This window comes from Falco peregrinus, chromosome 5 (genome assembly GCF_023634155.1).
Source record: "Falco peregrinus isolate bFalPer1 chromosome 5, bFalPer1.pri, whole genome shotgun sequence".
Taxonomy (NCBI): domain Eukaryota; kingdom Metazoa; phylum Chordata; class Aves; order Falconiformes; family Falconidae; genus Falco; species Falco peregrinus.
The window spans coordinates 61853146-61878945 of NC_073725.1; the positions used below are offsets into that span (position 1 = coordinate 61853146).

The 25800-nt window shown below is 46.8% G+C and overlaps 1 protein-coding gene across 1 annotated transcript in view; it reads right to left on the reverse strand.

Moving 5' to 3' along the window:
- WNT3A (Wnt family member 3A) overlaps window positions 1–22502 on the reverse strand; it is a 91702-nt gene extending 69200 nt beyond the window's left edge. Inside the window, exon 1 of the mRNA XM_005229547.2 lies at window positions 22321–22502. Within this exon, the coding sequence (XP_005229604.2) occupies window positions 22321–22391 (71 nt within the window). The 5' untranslated portion in view covers window positions 22392–22502. The remainder of the gene's footprint in view (window positions 1–22320) is intronic.
- Window positions 22503–25800: the final 3298 nt, after the last annotated feature.

Consider the following 25800-nt stretch of genomic DNA (forward strand, 5'->3'; position numbering starts at 1 on the left):
ATAGACCATGTACAGAAATCACTAATGATTTACCTACATGGGACATCATCGCACAGCAACCTGGATTGTAAATACATTAAGTGCTATCTATTCCTCACAGACCCTGACATACAAATAGTCAACACTGCATGCATTTTAATATTCTGCAGTGGAATGTCTCAGAATTAACATGTTCTTCATTGAAAGGGGGAAAGTGACTCCATGTTTCATAGAATCACAGAATCCTAGAATGGTTTGGGTTGGAAGGGTCCTTAAAGACCCCCCAGTCCCACCCCTGCCACGCGCAGGGCTCCCTTCCCCCAGCCCCGGTGGCTCCCAGCCCCGTCCAGCCTGGCCTTGGGCACTGCCAGGGCTGGGGCACCCACAGCTGCTCTGGGCAGCCTGTGCTGGTGCCTCGCCACCCTCACAGGGAAGGATTTCTTCATGATAGCTAATCTAAACCTCCCCTCTTTCAGTTTAAAGTCATTCCTCCTTGTCCTGTCACTACATACCCTTGTAGTAAGCCCCTCTCCAGCTTTCCTGTTGGCCCCTTTAGATACTGGGAGGCTGGAATAAGGTGTCCTGGAGCCTTCTCTTCTCCAGGCTGGACAGCCCCAGCTCTCCCAGCCTGTCGGCACAGCAGAGGTGCACAGTTTGAGATATGCTTGTGGGATTGGCAGATATGACACGGGATCTTTGGGAGACATGGGCCCTTTTGGAGGGGCAGGTGGAAGCCCCTTGGATAGCACCAGACCCTTATGGCCTGCAAAAAAATTGCTCCTTTGGATCACTTTTGATCACTGGGAGGTGAAATTCATTTGTCCAGCTGATAACACTTTGCAACATAGTGGTTTACATCTAAGCATGTCATCCAGTTTTCCTTTCCAACAATCAAGAAAATATGCCATTTTAGGGCACAGTTTGATGTGTTTTCATGTAATTTTTGGTTTTTAAAACATCTTTAGGGTGAGAAAGACGTCTCACTATAATCATCCTTTTCTCTATCGATTATAAAGGAGGCAGAAAAAGATCTGTCTGTTGCAGATGTCTGAACGTGGATGTCCTAGGGTGCATCCTGAAGGAATCAGTCCACAGACACCAACTGTGTGATAAATTCGGACCTCTACTTACGGCTCAATCTCATGGTCAAGCAAGTGGAGCTCAAATTACTATGTGCTAGTTGACCCACAGCAATCCTACATACGTAGATTCCTAGCCTACAGCAAATGCTAGCGAATGTGATTTAAATTAACCCTTTTTTATTGTGGGTAAGCAAAGTCTAATTACCTCACTTGCTGCAGGCTAACAGTGAGCACGCGGACAGCTACCAAGGGTCAGCTGATGTGTGGCAACTTGTTGCACTGCAGAAACTCGATCATGAGTTTAATTTGCTATAACTTCCACATGCAGGCAAATCCTGAGACCTGGATTCTAATTTCTTCTAAAGCCTCAGGCAGTACAAAATTGACTAAAAGTTGTATTAAGGGGAGGGAGCAGTCACACTGATACCCCTCTCTGCTGGGAGGTGCTACAACATGGTGGATGTAAGTCTGTATTCCTCCAAAACATGCCATTTTGCACAAATGAAGTACCAACAGTAGTAACAATAATAAATAAAAATAAAAAAATCTGAATCTTTTTTCAGCTTAAAACATTAAGAGATACTTGTATCAAATAGCAACAAATCTGTTTTACTAGAGGCAACCAGCATCCCTCGCAACAGAGCTGTGTCTAATAGAAAACCATAAAATGTATTTATTTCTTAAAAATAAATGAAGTTATAAATAAGTTAATAGTACTCTTGCTTAACAACAAACAAAGGTCCCCAAAGGTCCTTAGTCAGAGGTACCATGACAGTCCAGCTAGCTCTAAGTCAGAAACACAACCTCTCTGCTGTTAGAAGAGACATCATTCAGGAGGGACACTGGCCTTTTTTGCATCCCCCACCCCCATCCCTTCTATGTTATCTGGTGCCCACCTAGAGGACAGACATGACCAGCAGCAATCACAATGTGAAAGACCTGCTCTCCTCACCGAGCCCAGGACAGAATACAGAAATGCTTGTTTCCCAGACCTCTGCTGGTCCACAGGGCACTCTTGAAATTACTTACTCAGCAGGGTCTGAGCCCCCAACCACATATTTGGGTTATATGAGGGTTTTTTTTAAATCTAGCAGTAAAGTGGGGACCTGTGACGGTTCACTGGAACCAGCCCAATTCAGCTCAGAGGTAGACCTGAAGTACGGTGTAGCTGCTGATCCCCAAATGGCCACGTCCATCAAGAGAAGGGATGGGTTCTTCCTCCCTCTTGACAGCTTCAGGATCACAACTGCACACTCTTCCCAAAACTGCATTTCAGCCCAACACAAGCCGTTTGGATGAGTAGGTGAAAATGTGGTGAAATCCTCGCTGTCATCTGAACAAGAGAGTCCATCGCGCCTGATATGCCAGACCCATGTTCAGATGGGTGGAACTATCCATCACCTAATGTTGAAGTTTCTCAGGATGGGGTTCAGTTCATGGACTGAGACATACATGCACAGATGTCTGCATACAAAAATGCCCAATAGGGCTAATTCTGGCTTTACTGAACCCAGCACATGCAGAGTATTTTGCCATTAAACTTTATCTATCCAGGACTGCAGGGGTCCCTAGTCATCTCTGGGACAAAGATCTCCATGTTCATAAGACAGCCCTAGAACCACGGACCAGTGTTATGCTAAAGAGCTCAGCTTGCAGCTCCCACCACTCCCTCTGACTTCTTAGATAATATTTATGCATGGATTGCACTGAACCAACAAAAGACTTTCTTAAAGCCCAGGTGAAGCATGATGCAAAGAGCAGGAAAGTGAAGGGAAAGGTGTTTAGACATTGTGGAGTAACAGGAAAGTAGACAAATATTTCAGTTAGAGAAAAATGAGGTCAATGTTTAAATTTTGCAGAGCTGAAGCTTTGCATTTACTTAGAAATTCAATTATCACTTGCCATAACAGTAAGAATGGGATAATCATCATTTTAAAAAATTGCTATGGGACTTTGAGTGTCTGTGGAGAGCAGACCTGTACTCTGCAAAGCCACATTAGCTGCCATGACACCTTGTTTGCTCAGGATGTTCTGAGGAAATCTCCCCGTTTCCAGGTTGCCTCATCTGAATACGCATCCATGAAAGCCTGATGAAATGCTGAGGTTTATGCTTATGAAATCAGTCTGGAGACAGAGACTTTCTCACTGTAGAGGTTTGAAGCAAAGCAAGAAGGAAGCTTCCAGAGGTTCATAGCTTGGTTTCAAACTTCCCTGGAGTCAGGGTTGCTATAGCGTTAGCACAATTAGGCTTTGAAAAGACGTGTAGGTACTAGTCAACTACTCAAGCCATAACACCATGCAAGCAGCTTCCGTAGCTTCCTCAGCCGCAATGACCTCATATTTCATCTCGGCACTGTAATACGGTTGGTGTGATATTTGTCAGCTGCGGTCCCCATCCTCTAGGCTAGAGAGCTGTGCCAGTGCACACCATTTCAACTTTAAACAGGTTCTCAAGGCTGCAGGACTTCAACAGATTCGCAAAAAACTCTCGATTCACCAGGACTGAAATCTCATGCATGCTCATGACAGAAACCAATGTTCATGCCAAAGCTGGTCATCTGAAACAGAGTTCATCTCATCTCTCTGAAAGTTAGGAATCCAGGTAATGGTATCACCCAGGTTCCTGCTGTCTTCCTAACAGGGAGATCAGGGCCTCAGAAGAGCGAGCTGCTCTGTCCCGGGACAGGTGTCCAGGGTAGGTGGGGGGCAATGCCTGCAGGGTGGGGGTCAGTCCCTACAGAAGGAGCCTACCTGAAAGCCATAAACTAGGTGTTTAATTTTTAGATGGCAGAAGCCTGCTACCAAGAGTCCCACCCTTCTCATAAGCCATAAGCACACACAAAAAATTCCACAGAGAGAGGTTTTTAAACCACCTTTCAGCACCGTTAACACACACTGTCGGCAGCTTAGCTTACTATTTCTCCAAAACATTGTCAAAGTTGTACTGAGCCATTGGCCAGACACAAGCCATCAGCTGCCCTCTGAAGGCTGCAGTGATGAAAAATTGCTTCTACCTTTCTCTACAAAGATCTTGGCATCCCCGTTGCAGCTATAAATGGATTTAGCACTTTGCACACCAGGCTGGTAACAATGATCCAGTCCTATAGAAAAACAGGAATTAGCAAACCTGAGGCCAGTGACCCTTTCCTAGAGGAGCCAGAACTAGCTGCTCCAGAAGAAAATGTAAGTACCCTGCACAGGACATTTGTGGAACACTGTTTCCTTGCATGAATCTTATTCTGGTCTTCAATAGCTAGATGTCACCTTAAGCCCAGAAATAAAATCCCTAAAATATTTGTTGTCATTAACTATGACAATGTTGAATATTTGTAATATCTCTGTAAATATTACCGTGAAAAAATATGTTGAAAAATCTTCTTGAACCTTGTTAAGTTTTTGGCCTGATTAACATCCTGTTGTTCATCCCAAAGGTAAAAACTGGCAGGTTCTTCTTCTACCTCAGGACAGAATATAAAACTCACTTCCCATGGGAAAGGAGGTCATTTTCATTTATTTCTGAGGCCTTTCTGGTATTTGGAGTAGACCTGCAGTCCCATTCAGTTTTCATTTTTTAATGGCAAGCTTTTTCTTTCTCCTGAAGTAACTCCGCAAAGCAAGATCTACTCCAGTTTGTTTATGCATTTAAATCGGAAGAGTTGTGCTGTTTGCACCAAAGAGGATTTGGGTCTTTTTACTTTTTATCTCCAGGCGAAATCACCAAGCAAGGTCAAGGACCTGACAAGCACTTTAGGCTTCTCATCAGCCACTCTTAAAATAGGGATAAAAACCTTCTAGACACCAACTGGCATCACATCAATGACATTTGCTGGGTGTTCAGGCACCCAGTCATACCTCCCAACTTCAGCTGTCTAAAAGGTAGGTGTTCAGGCTGTTTTCTGGAGTGGATGGAGAAAGATAGGCAACTCCAGACAGTGATTCATCACATCCACTAAAAAGATACCTATCGCAGGAAAGATGAATCGCCTTCAGAAGATGCCCATCTTTCTAGAGGGAGGTAAGGTGATTAGCTCAGATAGTTAAGCATTACATGGCTAAAATTGAGTGAGTTCCATCCAGAGGTCTGCTGGGGGAGTGTGCTGTCACCCTGCGGGGTACAGATACACCTCCATGCTTGGAAATAGAAGGCATCCTCAAAGTTTCTGAGAAAGCCCAGTTTTCAAAAGAAACTTGTCCCGAGTTGGTGGGACACTTCCTCGAAGTTGAATTGAATCTTCTTCAACTTGAAAGGAGATACCTCAAGATAGCTTGAGTCAGACAGCCTTTGGGATCCTCATGAGACAAGGTCCCAGCCCATAAGCAAGTGTGGGGTTTGTGACTGGAACACTGAGTCCAGTTCCTGGAACATTTCAAAGGCATTCTCCCTTGCTCAGTCACTTGGGCTCTGACAGTTATGCTCAGCCTGCTCCTAGGCAAAGTTGTCTAACTCTGCAGCCCTGGAAGGCTCCCAGACCAGTATGCCAAGAAATGGACTCAAGGTCTTCTCTTCAGAGCCGCTGCCTGCCTTTGTGGCCATTTCCCAGGCCCATGGGAAGTGCATGAAAACGCACCCAGTGACCTCAAGGCAACCTGCAATCGCTGCTCATCTCACAACCACACCACCTTTTCTCCAATGGCTAAACAGTCCTTTATGTGCCTGTGTATCTCCACAAGGTTAAACTTCTTCAGGGCTCAGGGGCTGGCTGTGAGAAGTGGGAATATTAAGGTTATGTCAGTGCCCAGAAGGTCTCTGACTACCAGGCAGGCGAAGCCTGTGAGGTGTCAGCAGACTATCTGACCACGCTGGCTAAAGCTGGCCACAAGGAACTCAAGCGGAATTGTTCTCTGCCAAAACACTGCAGCGGAGTCCAGCTCAGCAAGTCATTTTGGCAAACAAAAAATGCACTAAAATAATTATAACTGGAAATGTAGAAATGGCAGATTTGGGTTTTTTGTAAAGCAGAAGAGTTTGATTTTTTTTTTTTTTTTCAGGATGGATTCTCAAGGGTACTGAGGTTAGAGGCACAGACCCAAGTTACTGGGAGTCAAACCAGGGTGTGAGCCATGTGAACACCCATGTGAACGCTCTTACCCCCTGGTATATATGAACCATCTTGTATTTATTGCAGGGTAAGAGCATTCACACGGGCAGTTACCACAGAAAAACTGGCATCTTAATAGTTCACACCCTAACTTACCTCGTGGTAATTTGTTCATGTGCCCATCCCCTAAGGTGCCATTCCCAAAATGAAGTTAGAGGACGCAATGTCCCCTTTATACTCATAGTCAGCAACTTAGCGGTTAGGGCGCTTACCCATGGTATGGGAAAATGAGCCTCATAAGTTTCCTCTGCTTGATTTGAAGCAGAGTTTGGAACCCAAGTTTCTCAAATCTCAGTAGCACACCCTAGCCAACTAGGATTATGCTTGTTCCACAGAACTACCAAATCAATTATTCACATTGATTGAGTCTTGGCCAACACTGGGGATTCAGCCAGAAACCTCTGGAGCTCAGAGCAGAAGCTCTCAACACCCATCGTATCCGAGACCTGGGTGCAGATCAGGATAGGTAGTATATGGAAGGATTTTGCAAGTGCTGAAGCCCATTGGGATACATACAAAAGTGCAATTCTGCCTTTGCATGCCCCAAAACCCCATTCAGCTCCTCGCCAAGTTTTACTGCATGTTGTCAGATATCTACAAGCCTTAACTGGGTTCCTTCTCTCTCCTGCAATGGGATAGGAGATGGGACTGAGATATGCCTGTAATTTACATACATTATTACTGTATGTCCCTGATAGCACGTATGATAATGTGCTATGTATCAGCCCAACACAGGAAAGACTCTCCCTGCTCTCGGGCTTGATCTCAACCTGTGTGACCCAGCTTGGTGCCTGTGCATAGAAAATGAACAGAACTGCCCAGATATTTAAGGATAAACACAAAGCTAAGCAGCACTTTCCTGGCCCAGAATCAAAGTATGAAGCAACTTGCAGGATAAAGACTGAAAGGAGCTAAGAGCCTGTCAGAAGACAAAGAGATTGCTCCAAAATCAGTTTAAGTCAAGGGAAGATTTCTGTCTATGGAGAAGCTAAAGCTAAGGAGAGGGATACATCCAGGTACCCATCTATGCATATACATACATTTACATAGGCATATGTATTATATATGTAAATAACTATCATCCTTCATAATATGCACTTCTCTCCAAAAATCCTCAAAGTAGTGGTTAACTGGACTTTCCCAGGAGATGCCACTGGGAGCTGCTAACACCCATGCACCCGGGGCAGTAGGGCATTTCTGCAGCTGTCCTGCTCCCGTGCTCACAAAACACAAGCTGGCCGTTCGCACAAACCTTCGTCACTCTCAGTCACTCTATCTTGTGACCTTCTATCAGAATGCCTGCAGTGCACAGCTGTGCTGTCAGGTGCCTACTAGGTAAGGAGTACAATGGTCTGTGTCCTGGTGTGGGAGGCATGCCATGGCTGGGAAACATGGACCTTCCAAGAATCAGAGCCCTCCATTCTCCTTGAACCTAATGAAAAGGTTCATTCACTTAATCTCTTCCTCAGTCATATGATGCAATATGTCTATCAAGAGATTCATGGTCTGGCCCTTTCCCTCCTTGTTCCCCTTCCTCCCACAGCCAGAATGAGAAGGAAGGGGGGAAAAACAGAAGATGTATTAATGAGAAAAAAAATAGAGAAGGAATTATTCTGTGGGCTCTGAAACCCATGAGCACTGACTCCTCTGTACGGGATGTGTGATGTCCAGGGAACATTGCACACACGTGCATAATTACTCACATGCACATGTGCACACACACATATGCACACACACATCTGGGAGGGCACCGCCACATGTCTCCTCTACTTAACTGCCCATTTTTGTGAGACTTGTGGGTATCCAGTATCTCTGAGAACCTCTGCCAAATGAAACTCGTTGGGCCCATAGGTTCACATGTCATCACAGGGGCAAAGAGACAGGCAGCAGGATTGCTTAAGCCTTGGCTCATCCAGAAACCAGCTGTAAGAGATGGAGTAGAGGAGCAACGCATCTGAGAGCCTTTCCATGAGCCTCTCCTGACCCCCAGCCTGCCAGCCCACCCGGGGTCATGAAGGACATCAGTCCCTTTGCACGAGCTCTCCCCTTACAAGTATCAGTCTATATTTTAAACACACTTTGGAAGGGCCTGAATTTCACAGAGAAAGGAGCCAGCACTGACTGAAAATCACACAAATGACACCTGAGGTGTCTCCATCTGTTCTCTCTTAATATTAATAATAAAGCCTAACTTAGCATAGTAGTGCCTAAGGCAAAGTTCATGCCTAACTTAACACCCAGACAGTTTTAATAGCAAAACCTATGCAGAGACCTGAAATTTAGGCAGTTTAGAGAGATGTTCACATCACTTCTCTCACTCTTCCATTATATTGATGCCACCATATTCTTCTGGCATCAAAGAAATTCCCAGGCATCTTTCCTGACATCTTTAAGATCAAGGAAATTTAAGATAAGCCAAACTCTTCCTCATTCACAGTAACAGAAACAGTCTGGGAATTTGAGGACTAGACAGCACAAGTGTATGAATAAATGTGTACAGATCTTATCAGCAAGGTCAGCAGAACCATAGAAATCTCAGGCTCAGGAGAAGACAACATGAGTTGGTGACTTTGGCTGCACTGATTTCAGAATCGTAATTGGCCTTCAGGGTGGTCTCTGTCTCAGTACCTCTATGGCAGCTCATTACTAGTTGCAAAAATCAGTCCAAATGACTATTTCTTTGACAAATGATGCTTCTGCAAGAGCACTTTTCTCAAATCAGCCTTTGCCTTGTAGGCTAGCACCACAGAAAACCAAAACAGACAGACTTTTGCAGAAATACAGATTCCTTGTCCGTGGGGTCCCACAGCTGTGGGCAGGATGAACATGAGGATTTGGGCATGATGGAGTTAGAGCATTTGACCTAACCTTGTTCATCTGGAAGTCAGGCACCCAACTAGTCATCTGGGTTCTCTGGATCACCAACATAGAGAGGTCGGCTGCTACAGAGAGAGTCATTGCAACCAAAGATTGACACCAAAGATAGGTCTGATGAATCACCATAAGGAAGTGTCAGCCCTCATTCATTGACTAGAAAGGGAGCTGAGATGACTTTCTCAGATTAGATGTCCAGCTCTGAGATGGAGTATGACGAATACTGCTCAGAACGGCTGCAGTGTGTAAGCGCAATGTACATCTCTACAACAGAGTGAACAAAGTTCTCTTCACTCATGGTCTCTGTCGTACTGACTCATGTGTGTCCAGCTGCCCTGGCTGTTAGCCTTACCCTGTGTTGTGGGTTTTTTTGAAACAGCGAGTCAAAGCTCACTCCCGCACAGCTTTTTCTCCTGTACCTCAGGCTCTGCGCAGGGACCCCACACTGTACATCGACATGGGATGTGTGCAGCCTGCCTCTGCCAGAGACTGCCAGAAACTGCCTTGTCTGCCAGCTTTCTGGTTCTCATCTGTCCAGGTCACCAAACTATTTGTTTAGGCTTGTGGAGTGCAGAGAAGGGATGTGACCAGGGGTCCCATGTCCTAGGGACGTGCTTAAAGCCCCTGAGTGCTTTTTTTTCTCCTGGTTTATCACAACTTCATTAGATAGCCAAGGTCTTGCATATTGCTCTACCCGCCTTGTACTAGAGATGGACAAAACCAGGCATGCAAGAATCCACACAAGAGCCTGGACTGCCCTATTCCTGGAGCCTGTGAGCGGGACAGAATTTCTCTATTTATTCTGCCTGAGTACCAGTGTCAGAGGCAACAGGAGCCACACTAGCATCACTGCTTGTGGCAGGCACCACTGCTGTATCTGTGGCTGTAAACACCTGCTAGACTATATAACCCTTAAATTAACTCTATAACTCTTAATTTAGTTTCTGTACTGCAGTTTGGAGACTCTTCTGGTAAACATGACAGTTTACTTGTAATTTTAGTGGAGCTGTTAGAACGCTGTACTGAGCACATACTGCCTCGTATCACAGCCGAGCTTGAACCTTTCATTCACCAGGAGACTGAGCCTGCACATTGTGTCAGGGGGACAGATGGACTCAGTGCTCCTTTCTGTCACAGACTTCCCGTATGCCTGTGGGCAAGTTGCACCAAGGATGCCGGTGGCCACTGAATTAGCATTTCCCTGTCTGATTGCCAATCTTCTGCTAATGTGTCTTATCTATTCTCTTTCAACTCAGTTGTTTGCCCCATCTGTCTGGACTCTAAACTCTTTCAGGCAAAAAGCTAGTTCTCACTGTTCCCTTAGTTCTCTGTTATTTTAGGTTTTGCAATCAGTCCATTAATATCCGTGACCTGTCCTGTTAGAAGAAGGCTGTGATATGGTAAACTTCTTCCTTAGCCAGATGACATTCTTGTTAGTAATGACTCAGTGCTAACTACCTCTTATATCCATTACTTCTTCACAATTCTGATTTAGGTATATTTAATCCAGCCTGGGGCACATGAGGGTGGATGAGATGATTTCTGGATCAAATGATTTAACGATGGTAGAAGCTGGTATACCTATTCCTGCAAACCCACAGAGGGATGCATCTCAACTAACCTAAGGTGTCTAATAGTTAGACAGCTAAATCTGTGCTGCTTAACTTCTGTTCTCTCTACAGCTTGTGAGGAGAAATAAGCACTTCAATAAAAGCAACAGAGCTAATCCACTTTTCCTCACATTCATATTCATGGACCAGTCACTGCCATCCACTGACAAGGGGCAGCTCAATAAAATCAGTTAATTGATCAGGCTGCAGCAATGCAGTCGATAAGTCTAAGGCATAAAGCCAGAACTATGTGTCTAAATAGCCTTGCACTTCACTTCTTCTGTCCTTTTCCACTTAGACCCTTGTTGTTTTGTCTGAGCACTTCCACCAGCAAATCTTTCCAGATGGTGAGCAAACCACCCCTCCGCTAATGCTGCAGCCAAACAGCTTTCAGACCCTGGAGATCGGGCTGCCACTTTCTATCGCTTGTAGATTTACACTATTTGTAAAAGGGAGCATATCCAGGCCTTGAAAAAAAATGAGGACGCTTTTTTTTCAAGCCAGCTGGTGAATGGGCTAGGCTGGACCGAGCTTCCCATCCCTGCATCCCTCGCTGCCAGAAAATAACAGGCTATTAACAACACACACTTCAAAACACCTTTAGTTCATCTTCCTGGCATCTTCAGAAGGGTACTGTTCTCAAGAGCCTTCAGGACGGCTCTCTACCACCATTACAAAGCCAGTCCACAAGGAGACTGTGGTATGCAGGATGAAATGAGGTACCCAGCTCTCCTGGTCCAGATCAGTTAGGCAAATTATATCATGACAAATGCATCTGGACTGCTCTTTCCATGGGAGAATGTGCAATACATTGATACCTCCTAAGAATTCCCTTCTAACTCTCTTCTGAGGTAAGGGGGTTTTCCTCAGCTTTTCTATACATATGTGGAATGCAACATCAGGGCTTCAAGCAATAGGCTTTTAAATTCACTTTTTAAATTCAGTCACTAAAGTTGTAAAGCAATGCCCACCAAGATTTTCAAAAGGGCCTTTCAATGGAAGTATCCTCCTTCAGTATTCTACATGTCCAGGTAGCTCATAAAATGCCTAGATGCTCCTAGCCTTTAGAAGCATATTCAAAGGAAAAAAAAAAAAAAGAAAAAAAAAAGAAAAAAAAAAAGACAACGAAGCTGGATTCATCTGTCTAAAAGGAGTTATCTTTGTCTGACCTAGTCATTCAGAATCCTTTTGCAGGCAATGGTGAGAAAACTGGCACAGCTGGGATGTGATTCATCTCATCTGAAAGTAAGTGTCTAACATATGTCAGATGAGTTTCATCTTATTTCTCGCCAATAACTCTAAAGGAAACTTGGCTAGAGACTGCTAAAGCTGCAACATTGTTCTCCCTCCGAAGGACAGAAATCAAACCTGCATCTCCCCGAAATCAGCATTAACCAGATTATTATGCTTCTAAAGGAACTGTGGGTCTCCCAGCAAATTCTACAAATCCTATCTGATGCCCAGTGGCGTTTCCCCCCATCTTCACTGGGCTCTGGATGGGGTCCTACCTGTCCAGCAGAAACTTAGCCCGTCTCGGTTCTTCCCAGCTACTGGAGGCTCATAAAAAAAAAAATGGAAAGGCTCCCTTAAATGTGTCCCTCAGCCTGCAAAGGATTTAGAGTTGCTTTCTGTCATACCACACAAGACTGTCTAGCAACAGGCGCTATTGTTGTTCTTCTGGGGGCAGAGGGACAAACTGAATGGTAGGCTTGGCAACTGTTCAGGGAGTCTCATTCCTGCCTTCCCACCCCTGAGTAAATATCTCTATTAGACAAGGTGCATCCTTCTGGAAGCCAAAGAAACTCCTGCTCTGCTCAGTGCTGTTTGGCTTCATTTCCCAGGCTTGGCTGTAGCACAGATGGGCTCTGTCTTTCCTCACCGCTCTGTCCCACCATGTGAATTCTGTGGAATAGCAGTGACTTCTTTGGAAAGCTGAATGTGCGTAACCACTGCCATGAAACTACACCTTCCGGCAGAGATGTGGAGGAAATATGAACCCGGATAGTGAAAATAAGAGATATAGACCAGGAAAAGAGAAAAGGTTTTCGCTTTCAGAGAACTGAAAATAAAACATCAGAGGAATTCTCAGAAATGCTGATACAACTCTTGCATCAATAGGAGTTACAGTCCCCTCTGCTGAGATAGCTGTCACTATAAGGAAGCCAGAAATTCATTTTATATCTCTTTAAAAAGTTTTGAGATGAAGTTCTATAACAAGCTTGAGCCAAAGACTTGTGGATGTGGTTGGAGGATGGTGGAAGCCACTGGATTTGTTTGAAGATAAGGGGTTTGAGGAAGATGCATTTGTGCTCTGCAGTGTGCTGGATTAGAGGCAGGATTAAATAAATCACAGAGAAAGCTGCAAAACCCTCAAGCTGCTTGGGCTTTCAGCAGCTATGCTGAGACACGACAAAATATGATAGAAGGTGTGAATTTGCTGAGGAGAGGGGTGGCCTCGAGGTTTTTAGTACCAGCCTGGATGGCATGCATGTTCCTGCAATAGCACACCACGGCTGCACCCCATTCCAGTACACCAGTGAGTACTATGCACTGAACAACTTATTAAAATACAGGAAAGCGATGGAGAAAAAGTCCAGGACTTGATTTTACCCATGTGAAACTGCCAGGCAATGGGAATGAGACCTCATATTTTAACAGCTAGGAAATAGGCAAATGAGCAAACTCTCAAAGAGGGTTTCACGTCTTGGGTATAATCTGACTAAACTGGGATGACAGCGGTAGAGATAGCTCTGAGCTGGTTGCCTCAGCTCCTCTGTAGTCACAGAGGATTTGACCAGTCAAGCTCAGTCAAATGACAGACATGAAGTTCCCACTTCTCCCAGTCAGTGAAAGTAGCCAAGAGCACCTGGCTTGGATGGAGACATTTAATGGGCAAAATGAATTCCACCCCAAGGCTTTGCTCCATTGCCTGCAGACAGGCATCGAGTGCCACTGAGATGCTCTAGGCTTTTCCTGACTGGCCTCCATCCGCTGCTGAGAAAGTAGCATGTCATCAGTGGATTGTATACAATCTCTGCCAGGCCTCTGAGGACAACCAGGGTGCCATCAAGCATCTGAACTGAAAGCAGAACCTATGCATGGGCTCCTCATGGGAACCTGGGCATCTTCATGTTGGGAACAGATGTCTTTCCTGGAAGGCATGCTTCAACTGAACACTAGGGCTGATGTATGGCAACCAGGAGAGTTTCCAAACCTGTGACAGACATGAGGCCAGGCCAGAAATGTGAGGGTCTACCATGATGTGAGTTCAAGGGACCTCTGAGGCACTCTCTGAGCCCTCTAGGCAAACCTGCTCCAACACACTTTGAGCCTACAGAGCCCCATGGAAGAGGAGAAATGACCAGCCCAGACACCTGGGATGCCTTGCGAGGCCTGTGATGTGGGAAGGGAACTAGCCCATGTGCTATGACATGGCCTTGTTGGTGAAGCCTGAGAGTGTGCAAAGATGCAACAAGAGAAAAGTATTTCACACCGATAAAGTGTGGAGGAATATCCATATTGGAAAAGAGAAACAGTATCCCTGCTAAGAATTATCACTATACTAGTATAAAGCATACCTGACTATTATCTATACAGAACAGAAACTGTGATGAGGAGACCAAAGGCACCTTGAAGTCCTTTGATGGCCCAGGCTCTACAAATGCAAAGCTCTCTCTGGGTATCGGCAACATCCGAGTAGGAAGGGGCCTGTGAATATGCAGGTAACAAACAAGAAGGGACAAACAACATCTTTGTGATGCATAACGCTCTCCCCTGGTTTACAGGCTGTCTTTAAAAGCAGTCCCCTATGTTAGGAGTTCAGAACAAGGGAGTTAATGTATTGGTTCTTCTCCCCTCCCCTTGTTTTTTGCAAGTGCCAGTAGAATTTGGAGCAAACTGATGAACTGATGAATTTTTACATGTTGTGCTACAACAATAACAGGACTTAAAGCAAACCTTGCCACTCTTAAAGGGACAGAAGGGGAGAAAAGCATTATTAATGGCCTGAGCTAGACGGCAACAGTTGGCATAGACAGTTTCAGGAGTGGCTTTTCTGTCAAGCCAGCCCTGGGCTTGATCCAGCAAAGTTGGGTATGTCATGGGAGGGCTCCTGCCCTCACAGACTTTCCTGAGTATTCCTCTCCTTTCAGTATTAAGCCCCACTGAACTGTCTTGGCTGTTATGGACCTTGGGCTTCATTTGCTCCTCAGTGGTGTCAGCAAAGCAGAGACAAGTTTAGTGAGACAGGATGGGAGCAGCTCTTGCTGCAGCCTTGGGGCTGTGCCCTATCCAGCCTTGGCTGAGCATGTGGACAAGACATACATGCTCTCACCAATACTTCTCCCCTGGTTATTTCCCCTTCCTTTCCACTGTGTTTCAGTGGTTTCAACTGGCACCATCACCCCAGCACCTGCCACCACCTGAATGGGCAGAAAGCACCATGCTTCACATCACCAGGGTGTCTGTTTTGAGCCTAGAAATCCCTTCTCCTTCATTGCAGCAATGGTCTCCAGACCTCCTGCATGCTCCACCTCTCCACTTCCCAGCTGCACTCTTTGGCCCTGCAGGTTCTCTTTGGGATCCAGAGCAAGCTTACGAGCCCAGCCCTGCTCTGGGAAGGAAATTCAACATGGATGTTGGTAAGAGTAGGACCGGTCTCTACCTGCTCGCAGGAGGCCCTGGGGACGAGACTGCGTACTCAGTGCACAGCCAGCTGCCTTCACCCTACTGCGCACGGCTCGGCTCTCCAAACAGAGCATCCGTGACTCAGAGCCCGGAGGATTCCCCCTGTGACACGCTTGTGCAATGCTTGTTAAGTGCTGTCATTATGCCAAATAAACCCCTTTGAAATGCGGCCGGGCTATTTGAATCATGCACTTGAGGAAAGCAAGCACAAATGCTGACCAAGGGGGAAGGAGGCACATCAAGCCAGGTTGTCCCGTTGGGCTTTGCTTGTGCTCCCATACATGCAAAGCAAAAACATCTGTCCCTTGCGAGGTCTAGCACAGAACAGCCTCCTTCCTCCGCTGCTTTGCACCCATGCTGAGCACTAGCGGTACGGGAAGCGGTGCAGAGACCGGCAGTCCCTGTCTGCAAAAGCAGCAGCATTGCTGCAAGGCTGGAATTGACTCATCCCAGTTGCAGGAAGCGGGATGTGAGCAGGAAAGGGATCCCATAGATTTGGGATGGAGACACCAGTGAGTCAGTCTTATTTCCCCTGGTACAATCAGCAATCCTTGATTTTCTTTCCTAGGAGAGGCCACAGAATCACAGCTAAAGTGAAGGCTCCTCCAGCCTGATGCTTTAGAGGGAACAGTCAAAAAGCCTTTTGTGCCAACAGAAAGCAGGGCTATGAGCATGCCCCTGTTCCAACTACTCTACTGACAGCAGGCCCAGCTGTAGAGCTGAGTCTGGAAAAAGAAATGCCACGTGCACAAGTGAAATGGCTTATCGAGCCAGCACAGGAGCTCAGAGAGAACAGGACCCCTCCACTTCAGAAATGCCTCCTGCCCCTCATGCAGTTGTGTCTTTACCCTGCCCTGGTGCTGTGCACTGCAATAGCACCCACTGACATGAGGTCTCTGCAGAAAGGTCTTTAGAAAGGAGAAGAAAAGACTTGTGTGTCCTCAGTAGAGCTTGGTGCTACACCCAGCCCTGCTGCAGGCTTATTGCAATGTCCTGGGCAAGGCCTTTACATTCTTCTGCCTATGCTTAACTGAAAAATGGGAATAAAACACATCCTCTCCCTTCCTGGGCACATATCAGAGCTTAAGCCATGTTAGTAAGTGCTCTAAAGTTTTCAGGCAAGAAGTCTTAGAGGTGTTCTAATGTCTGTAAAAGACATGTTTTGCCTCTGGGGCTACCTGGAAAGGGCTGGGGAGCAAGGTGATTCACTTTGGTTATCTTAGTTAGGAAAGGCTTGCTTGCTTGATGCAATGCCTGTGTCTAGTGCTTCACATATCAAGTCACTGGTTTAACTTAACTAGGTTAACTTAACTAATAAAGTCCTCTTAAGATTGAAAGCATAGTAATAATAATTAAAAAAATCAATGAATATGTAGCAGGACAACAAAATTTAATAAAGTGAGTCTAAAATCTGAGTAGATTAAGGTTGCTCTTTAATACACACTGTGCACTCTGGGAGAGTCCCAGCCATCCCCATGTTTGAAACAGGCACTTCTTGCTAAGACCTTGTAAAATTTTCGGTTTCTGCTGTAAAAGAAAGGCTCCTTGTGTGATCTTGGTCCAGTCATTTAATCTCACCAGCACAGCTCTTCCATGCCTGGACTATGCCAGGAGCAACACAAGTACCAGTAGAGTCAGTTTCTCCAGTCCCACCAAGAAAAAAGTGGAGATGGGAAAATGTTTCCCCTACCCTTGGCACACTACACCCTGTCGACAGACCAGGCAAAGGCTGTTTCTCACCACCTACACAGCGAGATCCCCTTGACCCAGCCGCCCTCTATCCCCATTGCCACTTGGGTGCAAAGCGCCCGTGCTGTGCTCCGGAAAATCCAAGCAGGTGGGTGAGCTGGTATCTGATAATAGGCTAAAACATCATTCCGTGATTATATGCTGCCTGGCAAAACAGAGCCATGTCAGATACAGTCGTAACACAGATACATGTATATAAAGGCAAGTCCCAAGCCTTGGGGCAAGGGTGGGAGAAGGCTGCATGTGCAGGGATCGCACTGTGTGCGGCTGAAATGCAGCCACCTCTGCAGAGGAGCTGTTTAACGTCACACCTCAACCTACTGCAGTAGCAGGGGAAAGGGAGATGGATGCCACTGCCTCGGAAATGTCAAAATCCTCAACTCCAGTTAATCAAGCAGAGAAGTGGGTAGATGCAATTCATATTTCTGAGCTCTAGAGATTGCTTTAGGAGCTCTGGTACCAACGCACGTGGCTCGTGCTGTCCCTTGGGTGACCTTCCACGGCTCTGCCTCCATCCTGGCTAATGGGGAACGATCATCCCTCACTTCACATAGCTGCTCTCTGCCAAGCCTGAGCTTCGCTTTCTCAAGTGCAGAGCCTGCCAAGACTCAGCTTGGTTCTCCAGAATTTACAGCAAAAGGAGACTCGGGTATCTCATGGGATCCAGAACCCACCCCAGCATAAACGGGGGGCTGTTCCACCCACCTCGAGGGGGACAGATCCCAGGAGAGACCTGAACCAGAGCATAAACCAGGACTTTACCTGTGCACTGCTCTTACTGTGGTGTTGCCACCAAACTCTGACAGTGGCACGTTCAGGTGTTGCACCTGCGTGCTGCTGCAGCAATGCTACCAGTTTGCTTGTCCTTCTGTTGGCAAGGCTCACTCCCACCCCGCTCCCATGCACTTACGTTTCCTGAATTGCAAAAAATAGAGATGGAAAGATCTGTTAGATCACATTCTCCAGCCCTTATGGGCTGTAAAGTGGCTACTGCAGGACATCACAGGGTTTGGTCAACTTCAGCCTACACGAATGAGTAAACTGACAGAGCTTCTGTGTCCAGTCTTGGGGAATAAACAATAAAAAGCCAAGAGCAAACACAGGTCACAGCCAGGAAAATATTCCTAACGCACATCCCAAACACCAGCATGACATCTCCAGTACCACTGCATTCGCTCTGCTGCTTGTGGCTATGACTCGTCTCCTTGCCCAGTTCATTATGGGGCTGATCTCATCCCACTCCAGTTAGAATGAGACCGGTGTTACAGGGAACAGCAGAGGAGACGGAAGCCCCACCACAACCAGCAGAACAGAGGAAGGGACAGACACCGGTGCCTACAGCAATGCCACCACATAAGGTCCCAGCCAGCGCCTATCTCCTCCCAGACACATCCTCTCCCAGTCCTTCTCCAGGCACAGGCTTTAACTACCTGCATCCCTCAGCACGCACCAAGCTGCCTCTCACCCCGGGAAGAACAACATTTGAGATGCCAGTAAGCAGGTTTCTCCCACGGTGAGGAGGTCTGCCCATACTTCTAATTCAGCCCAGAGATCCTCTCCAGTGATCATCTCCCCTACTACCATCCTCCTGGGCTACAGGAGTTGAAGATGCCCAGCACTGAAGCTCCGTGTTCATTTTTATTGCTGTTTTTTTCCTCCTAAACCAAACCCTTCTCCCTTCTGCACCATTTCTGTACTCTGGCTGTCCTCAGACCAAGTCAGGCCACATGTCACTGATTCAAAACCAAAATAAAATGCTTTTTCCATTCCATGTGCAGTCAGCCAGTCAGCCAAGGCAGTGCAAGTTACCTGGAAAAAGTTTTAATTTTGTTCATGCTTCTATTGTGACTCCACATGGACCCCAGACCCCTCCCAGGACAGGGGACAAGTTACTTCTAATCCTTCCCCACACATGAATTCTGCTTCTGAATTTCCCAAGTCTTCCTTCACTCACTCCACTCTCTCTTCTTTCTTTTTTTTTTTTTTTTAAACAAACCAAAAAATGAACAGCACTAACATTTGGCAAAAAAAAAAAAAAAAAAAAAAAAGATCCCAAACCAACCCACATTTTTGCTCTTAATCTGGCCCCCTGGGTGTGGAAGAGCCTGTTGCTGCTACCAGTAGCTCCTTTAGGCTGAACAGCACAACGCTGCACTGCGTTGGAGAAGGTCCTGCGGGGTTACTGTGCCACAATAAATCATGCCAGCACAGCCCTAAAAACTTGCCAGCTCAGCCCCAATGGGTATCAGTACCCTCTTTTTTATTATTTCTAAATCATTATTTTTTAAGCCTATTTCATCCCTCTCTGTAAATGCCTTATTTGGGAATTTTCTGGTTTTAAGAAGCTCCTGTATCTTTCCCCCTCATCATGGTTGAAAGGATGCAGATGGAGCGTGAGAGCATCCCTGCTCCAGGGGATCTTTTCCCTTTTGTTCCACTGAACTTTTTCCAAAGGTACCAGGCATCTGGGTCTGTGTGGAGGCCACCAGCACTGCCTGGCCTGATTTTAAACCTATGCCATGGTGGGACGAGCAATTTAATCAGCTCAGCGAAGTAAAAAGCTCTGTTTAGAGGTAGATAGAAAACACAGTAACAGACACACCCCCACTTGCTCCCCCTGACAAATACACATTCGATGTTTCCCCCCTGATTTCTTTCCTTTGGGAGGATAATTAACCAAAACCTACTGAGAATATGATGTCTCAGTCCCTGCCTCTGCTCAAATTGTCTTGAAGCTGAAAGCAGCCCAAGTGTCCATACCTCTGCGGACCTTAGAGTGAGTGATGCTTTAATTAGAAACTACTATGGGGGGGACATGACAATTTGGGGATGGTAAATTACAGATTTTTTGCTATAAGCAGTCAAGTTGCTATGAGCTAATATAGGAGAGGCTTTAAACAGGGATGGCTGAGATGAGGTGTTCGTTGCTTGCACTACCAGAATAAAATATTGCTGGCCCTCTCTGCAGTCCCTTCAAAAAAGAAAAACAACAAAAACTCCCCCCCCAAAAGAAGGAAATTAAATTAAAATAAAATAAAGCAGCATGGTTGTTTTGCTAAAATCAGCTGGTTTGGCAGCAGACCGTCCTCGACTAGGAGAAAAGAAACTGCACTGCCGATACCGTGACGTGCACGGGTGCATGGGGGGGACCCCCGTGCCACCCCCTAGCCCCCCCCTCCCCCGCCCGCAGGGCTGCCCCCCAGCTCCAGCCGTGGGGTGGCCGTGAGGTGGTATCCTGCCTGAGGATAAATACAGAGGGAAAAGGGGTGGGGGTGGGGTGAAGGGGGATTTGGGCAGCCAATGTCACAGCACCCAGCCTCTTCTCCGACTTCCCCACCCCAACCAGAACCTCCTTTGCATTTCCATGGCCCGAGGGGGCTTGGTGTCACTGCGACAGAAACATCTAAACCCGCTGGTGGGCACCGGGGAAAGATGTGTGTGTGTGTGGGAACAACCTCCAAAACCAAACAAAACCCCAAACCCCAAAGAGTCGCGGCTGTGGTCCCCCTACCCACACCTGACGCCCTGGGTTGGAGGACCCCCTGCCCCTCTCCCCGCCCCCCTCCCCCCCTCCCAGGGCCGCCTCTCTCGCAGCTGCGGGCGCAGGGCTGTGGGCCGAGGGGGGCCGGGGACCGACCGCTCTACCCTCGATGGGTGACAAGGGAATATTTATGTTGGTATTAAAGGAATGCGTTTCCTTCTCCAATCAGGAATGCAAGCCGAGTTTCTAATTATAAGTTAGATGGTGGCTGGGAATAAAAGATTGCTTTTTAATGACTCCCGTCCAGGTGCTCTTTCTGCCTGTCTTCCCAAGAATACATTTGCATTTTATTGCTTTTCTCCCATCCCAACGAATTCCCTGCTTTCAGACATACCTGACATAGTTGGAGAGGCTGCCTTCAACACCCTCACCTCTGCACCGCCGGGCAGCGCGGCCGCGGGCGGGAGGGACCGCGGCCCCCGTCCGCCTCCGCCCGCCGCGGAGCGCACCTGAGCCCCGCTAGCGCCCCTCGCCAGGCGGGGGTGGGGGGGGGGGCAGCCATTAAATGCACTTAAAAAAACAATTTTTTTTTTTTTTTTTTGGGGGGGGGGATGCTTATGAGTTATTTACAGCACCGCTTCCGCACGTAGAGCGGCTGCAGGGACCGCGCAGCTTGTTTTCCCCTCCGCGGGCGCGGAGCGGGCAGCTCCCGAGCCGGGCAGCTCCGCACCCGCGCAGCTCCGCACCCGCGCAGGCGGCGGTGCAGCGCGGAGCAAGAGCGGTTTTGCCGGGGCTTCTGTGCACCGCACACCCGCCTGCGCGGCTCCGCTCCGCGCTCCCTGCGCGCCCGCCCGTCAGCTGCCTGCGGAGCAAGAGCCTTCCTGCGCTAGGGCTTCCCTGAGCCCAATTACCTCCGCGGGGTAATTAGAGCAGATCTTGCAGTTACATGCCTTGCCCAGCACCATTTGCTTTTTGTGGGGGAGAGAGAGAAAAGGCTCTTAAAGGCGTAGGGTGCAAAGCGCGGAGGAAAAAAAGATAAAATAAAAGGAGCTGCAACCCGGGAAAAGAGAGAGAGAAAAAAAGTGCGTTATACCGGGGGAAGGTGGGTGCGCAGGTCCCCGCCGATCTTACGCGGGGCAGCTCCGCGGCAGCACCGGGCACATCGCCCCCAGCCCCGTCCCTGCTCCCAGCTCTGCCTTTCCATAACCAGCCCAGGTTGTTCTGCGTCCTCTCACCTCCTTGCTCTTTCTTTCCTTACACTCCCCCCCCCCCCCTTTTTTTTTCCCCTTTCCCCCTAAATATTCCTTAAAGCGAAGGGGAAAAAAAAAAGTTTTCAGCCTTTTGCCCCCCCCTCCTTCCACCTGACTAGCTCGAAATCACCTTGAAATGCTCATGTCAACTTGTATCATTATCTCTTTAATTCAGGCAGCGCCTTTTGTTCTTCACAGGAGAGGATCAAAGCACTTAAAAAAAAAAATAACTTTCCGATCGCTCTCTCTCGCTCTCTCTCTTTTACAGTAGGAGAAGGAGAGATCAGGTATAACCCAGTCAAAATAAACAAAGTGAATGCATAAATAAAAGAGGTGAAATGCAGGTTCTAAGAACTTGCTGGCGCTGGAACAATCCCACCTCTTTAGCTGAGTGGCAACGAAAGGAGAATTTCAAGTCATCTTAAGCTCAGGGGTTGCAGAGAAAACAGAGGAGGGGAAAAATAAATGAAAATGAGAGGGGAAAAAAAAAAGAAGAAGAATAAAACTTACCACCAGATTGGGTAACTTGACAGAGCCTGACTCAACCCACAAAGAAACAGGAAATATCCAAAAGAGGCCATTGATGAAAAGTTGTCTTTCTTTTTTTTTTTTTTTTTTTTAACCAGAGTTGCCAAAAACCTTCCTTTCTTCTGAGGCAGGATGATTATTTTAATAATAATAATAATAACAATAATTTAAAAAAAAAAGTCAAATGAAGTGAACTCAACCCGACCAGGTAAATCCTCTCTTGCTTCCTCTACTACTCTCAAGGAAAAAAAAAATCTCAGAGAGGTAAAAAACTCTTCTCTCAGCCAAGACACTGAAGGCAAATATTAAAAAAAAAAAAAAAAAAAAAAAAAGTTTGAAGTAGCTCTCTTAAAAAGGACCCAATCAGCACTTATTGCCAAAGGGAGAATTCTGATGCTTTGGCTTGTTCTGTCAATCAGGAGCGCGAAGTCAGGAATGAGCTAATTGCAAGGAGATAGTGTTTTAATACTCATTAGGGGGCACGTTGGCCCACAAGCCAAGGGATAAAATGTAGTTTTAAAAAGGGGAAGGAAGATTTAGGGGGTTTAAATAGACAGGGGGGACCCCTGTGGATTTGGGTAGCTATAACAACCTGCCCGGATTTCACTCCCTGGGTCGAAGCTACTAAAATGTGGGGAAAAAAAAAAAAAAAAAAGGGGGGGGGGGGGGGGGAAGTATGATTTTTAACAAAAATTATTATTTTCTCGATTTGCTCCTTCTCACTATTCTGTCTTCTCAAATCCCCGTTTCCTTACAGTGACAGTCAAGATGCATTTCAACTAACTTTCTAGAAACTTTCGGTCGGTTCTTTCTTTTCTTTTTTTCCCCCTCTCCTTTTTTTCATTAAAAAAAAAAAAAAGAGGATTTACACCCAGACATGCATGCACACACACAGACACGCACACCCCCCCAGACACGCACACCCCTTCCCCACCAGCCCAACCAGCCAGATATCCAAGAGCTCCACTGAAGACATCTGCTAAGAAATCAACTTCTTCAATGCAAATCCCAATAAGGCTCATCCAGATCATCGCAATTTGCAGGAGTCCCAGCCCCGGACTTGGCGAAGGCGCTGCTGCAAACGACTTCATCCACCAGATCCACCCCACAGGGCACTAGTAATTGATCTCTTTTTTAATTTCTCTCTCTACATATTGTAACAATTTCTCTCCTTTCAGTGGCGGTGGTGGGGGGTGAGTGGGGTTGGATTGCGTGGTTCCAAAAATCTGCAAGTTTTCAGTGGGGTGGAAATAAGAAAAAAAACCCCACCAACAAACAGAAAAAAAAATTATGATTAGTGTTATTATAAAGATGTAGCTTCTCGAGACTGGGTACGCGGTTAGATTTGCTGCTCCTCTGGAACATATTGTTTAAAGCTTGCTGTATCTGTGAGCAAGTGTCACCCAGCTGACAGGCTTTCTCCTTACCCTGGGTCATTTGAAAGGGGGCTGGAAAGGCGAAAACGAGGGGATGGAGGCACTGGATGAGCTAGGAGATATTTTCTCCCTGGAATAACAACGATGATTCTCTTTTACGTGATTTTTTTTTTTTTTGGAGGTTGTTGTGGTTGCTGCCTGTTGGGGATTTTTTGCTGTTTTTTTGTTGCCCCCCCCCCCTTTGTTTTTTTTTAAGGGGAGAGAGAGAGAACTGGGTGAGATTTTATTTATTTATTTGACTTGGTTTTATCTGTGAATCAGAAAATTTCTGTGGCTCACACGGAACAAAGAGAGGTACAATTTTTAATGACTTTGTTGGAGGAAGGCTTGCAACCTTGCATTAGCTCAAATCAAAATGTGCTTTCTTTCTCATTAAGGATTGCATATATATTTTCCCTTAGTAGGGAAAATTTCTATTTACACACAGAGAGTTTTATATGCATATATATAAAGATATGTTTGTGTTTAGCTAGATGGAGAGATATATTCATTCTAGTGAAATTATACTAGAAATGCAGTTCATTCGGGGATATTTAAATCATTGGGAATTTGGCAGGGGTCGGGCCCTGATTATTTTCTTTAGGGTTGGATGACAAGTGATTGCAAATGTGAGCCCTGGCAAGTGCTCTGAGATCTAATCGCTTCATGTAGCTGAGCTCCAGTCGATCTGAGCAGCTTCTCGCTTGCTTCCACAGAGGAGGAGCGGATGCTCTCTCCGGCTTTCCCAGCAAATCTCTGTCGTGTCGATGCTGCAATTATATTGAGCGTATTAAATCCATCCCACCCCCACCCCCCACCCCCCTTCAGCGCCCTCCCCCACCCCAGAGGAGCCAAGGAGGCTGGAGAGGGAGAAAGGAGTTTTATTGCATAAGGTAGGATGAGGAATAGGAGGAGCGTGGTGGTGTGTGAAAAATCATTTTAAGGACTTTCCCTCTGTATTAGAGAAAATCCCATCCAATTATAGCATTACTGGAAAGAACCAAACACTGAGACTTTCAAAGGAGGGGATTTCTCTGTCTTTTCAAGTGAAATTGCTCACACTGCAGACTGGAGCACACAGACACACACACACACAGACCCGCAGACACCGGGCGTGGGGGTCCTGGCAAACGGGGACGGAGGGGGAGGAAGGGGCAGGACACGCATCCTTTCCAGGGGTCGAGCTAATCTCCCCTCCTTTTGTTCCTGGGGAGAGATTTAAACATCCCCCAAAGCCTCTGCCCCTCCCACCAGGAAGCACAAGGCAACTTTACCTGGAGGTACAAATTCAGCCACTCTCCCTTTTCCTCTTTGCTTTGCAGCTGCTTATTTGGGAAGGATGGAGATAATCCACTTTGTCATAGGCACACACACACACACACACGCACGCGTGCGTGTACACACACAGGATTGTACTGATTTCTTCAGCGGGCAGCATCGCTGCTCACTGACGCCAACTGCTTTTAATTACACTGATAAAAAGGTAGTCTGGTGGATACTAGCTATTCCCATTGCTAGGAACACTCCTGTACATTAATTATCTGTTATCAACGCTGCCTCTGGACCGGAGCCCTTTCAGGGCCAGATTTTGCAGTCTGTTAGAGGCAGTAAAAAGGCTGACACAGACTTTAGGGATGCAGGACTGCTGGCATTTGGCTGCCCAAATCTGCAGTATTTTCTCCCAACAGTTGGTTTTAGGGCCTGATGTCAAAACCTGGCTAAGCTTACCCATGCTGGTCCGTTGGTTTCCATCCCTCTCCCAAACAGCTGGACATGCATTCAGACGTAGGCTTTACAGTGGGCAGGATCTGGCCCTCGGTGGGGCGGCAGCAGCTTGGCTTTGCCTTCTTTGCTCTTGGCATTGCTCATCAGTGCCCAGGGAGAAGTTCTGAGGGAAGTCCAGGTTGCAAGGTTGTGACTCCTCAGTGGTAGACACCAAGCCTCAGTCCTGCTGGAGCTGCAACCTGCCTCACACAGATCTTCCACAGTGCCCAGCCTTACACCAGCAAAGTAAACACCAGTTTTGGTTCGTGACTTCCCTGGGAGG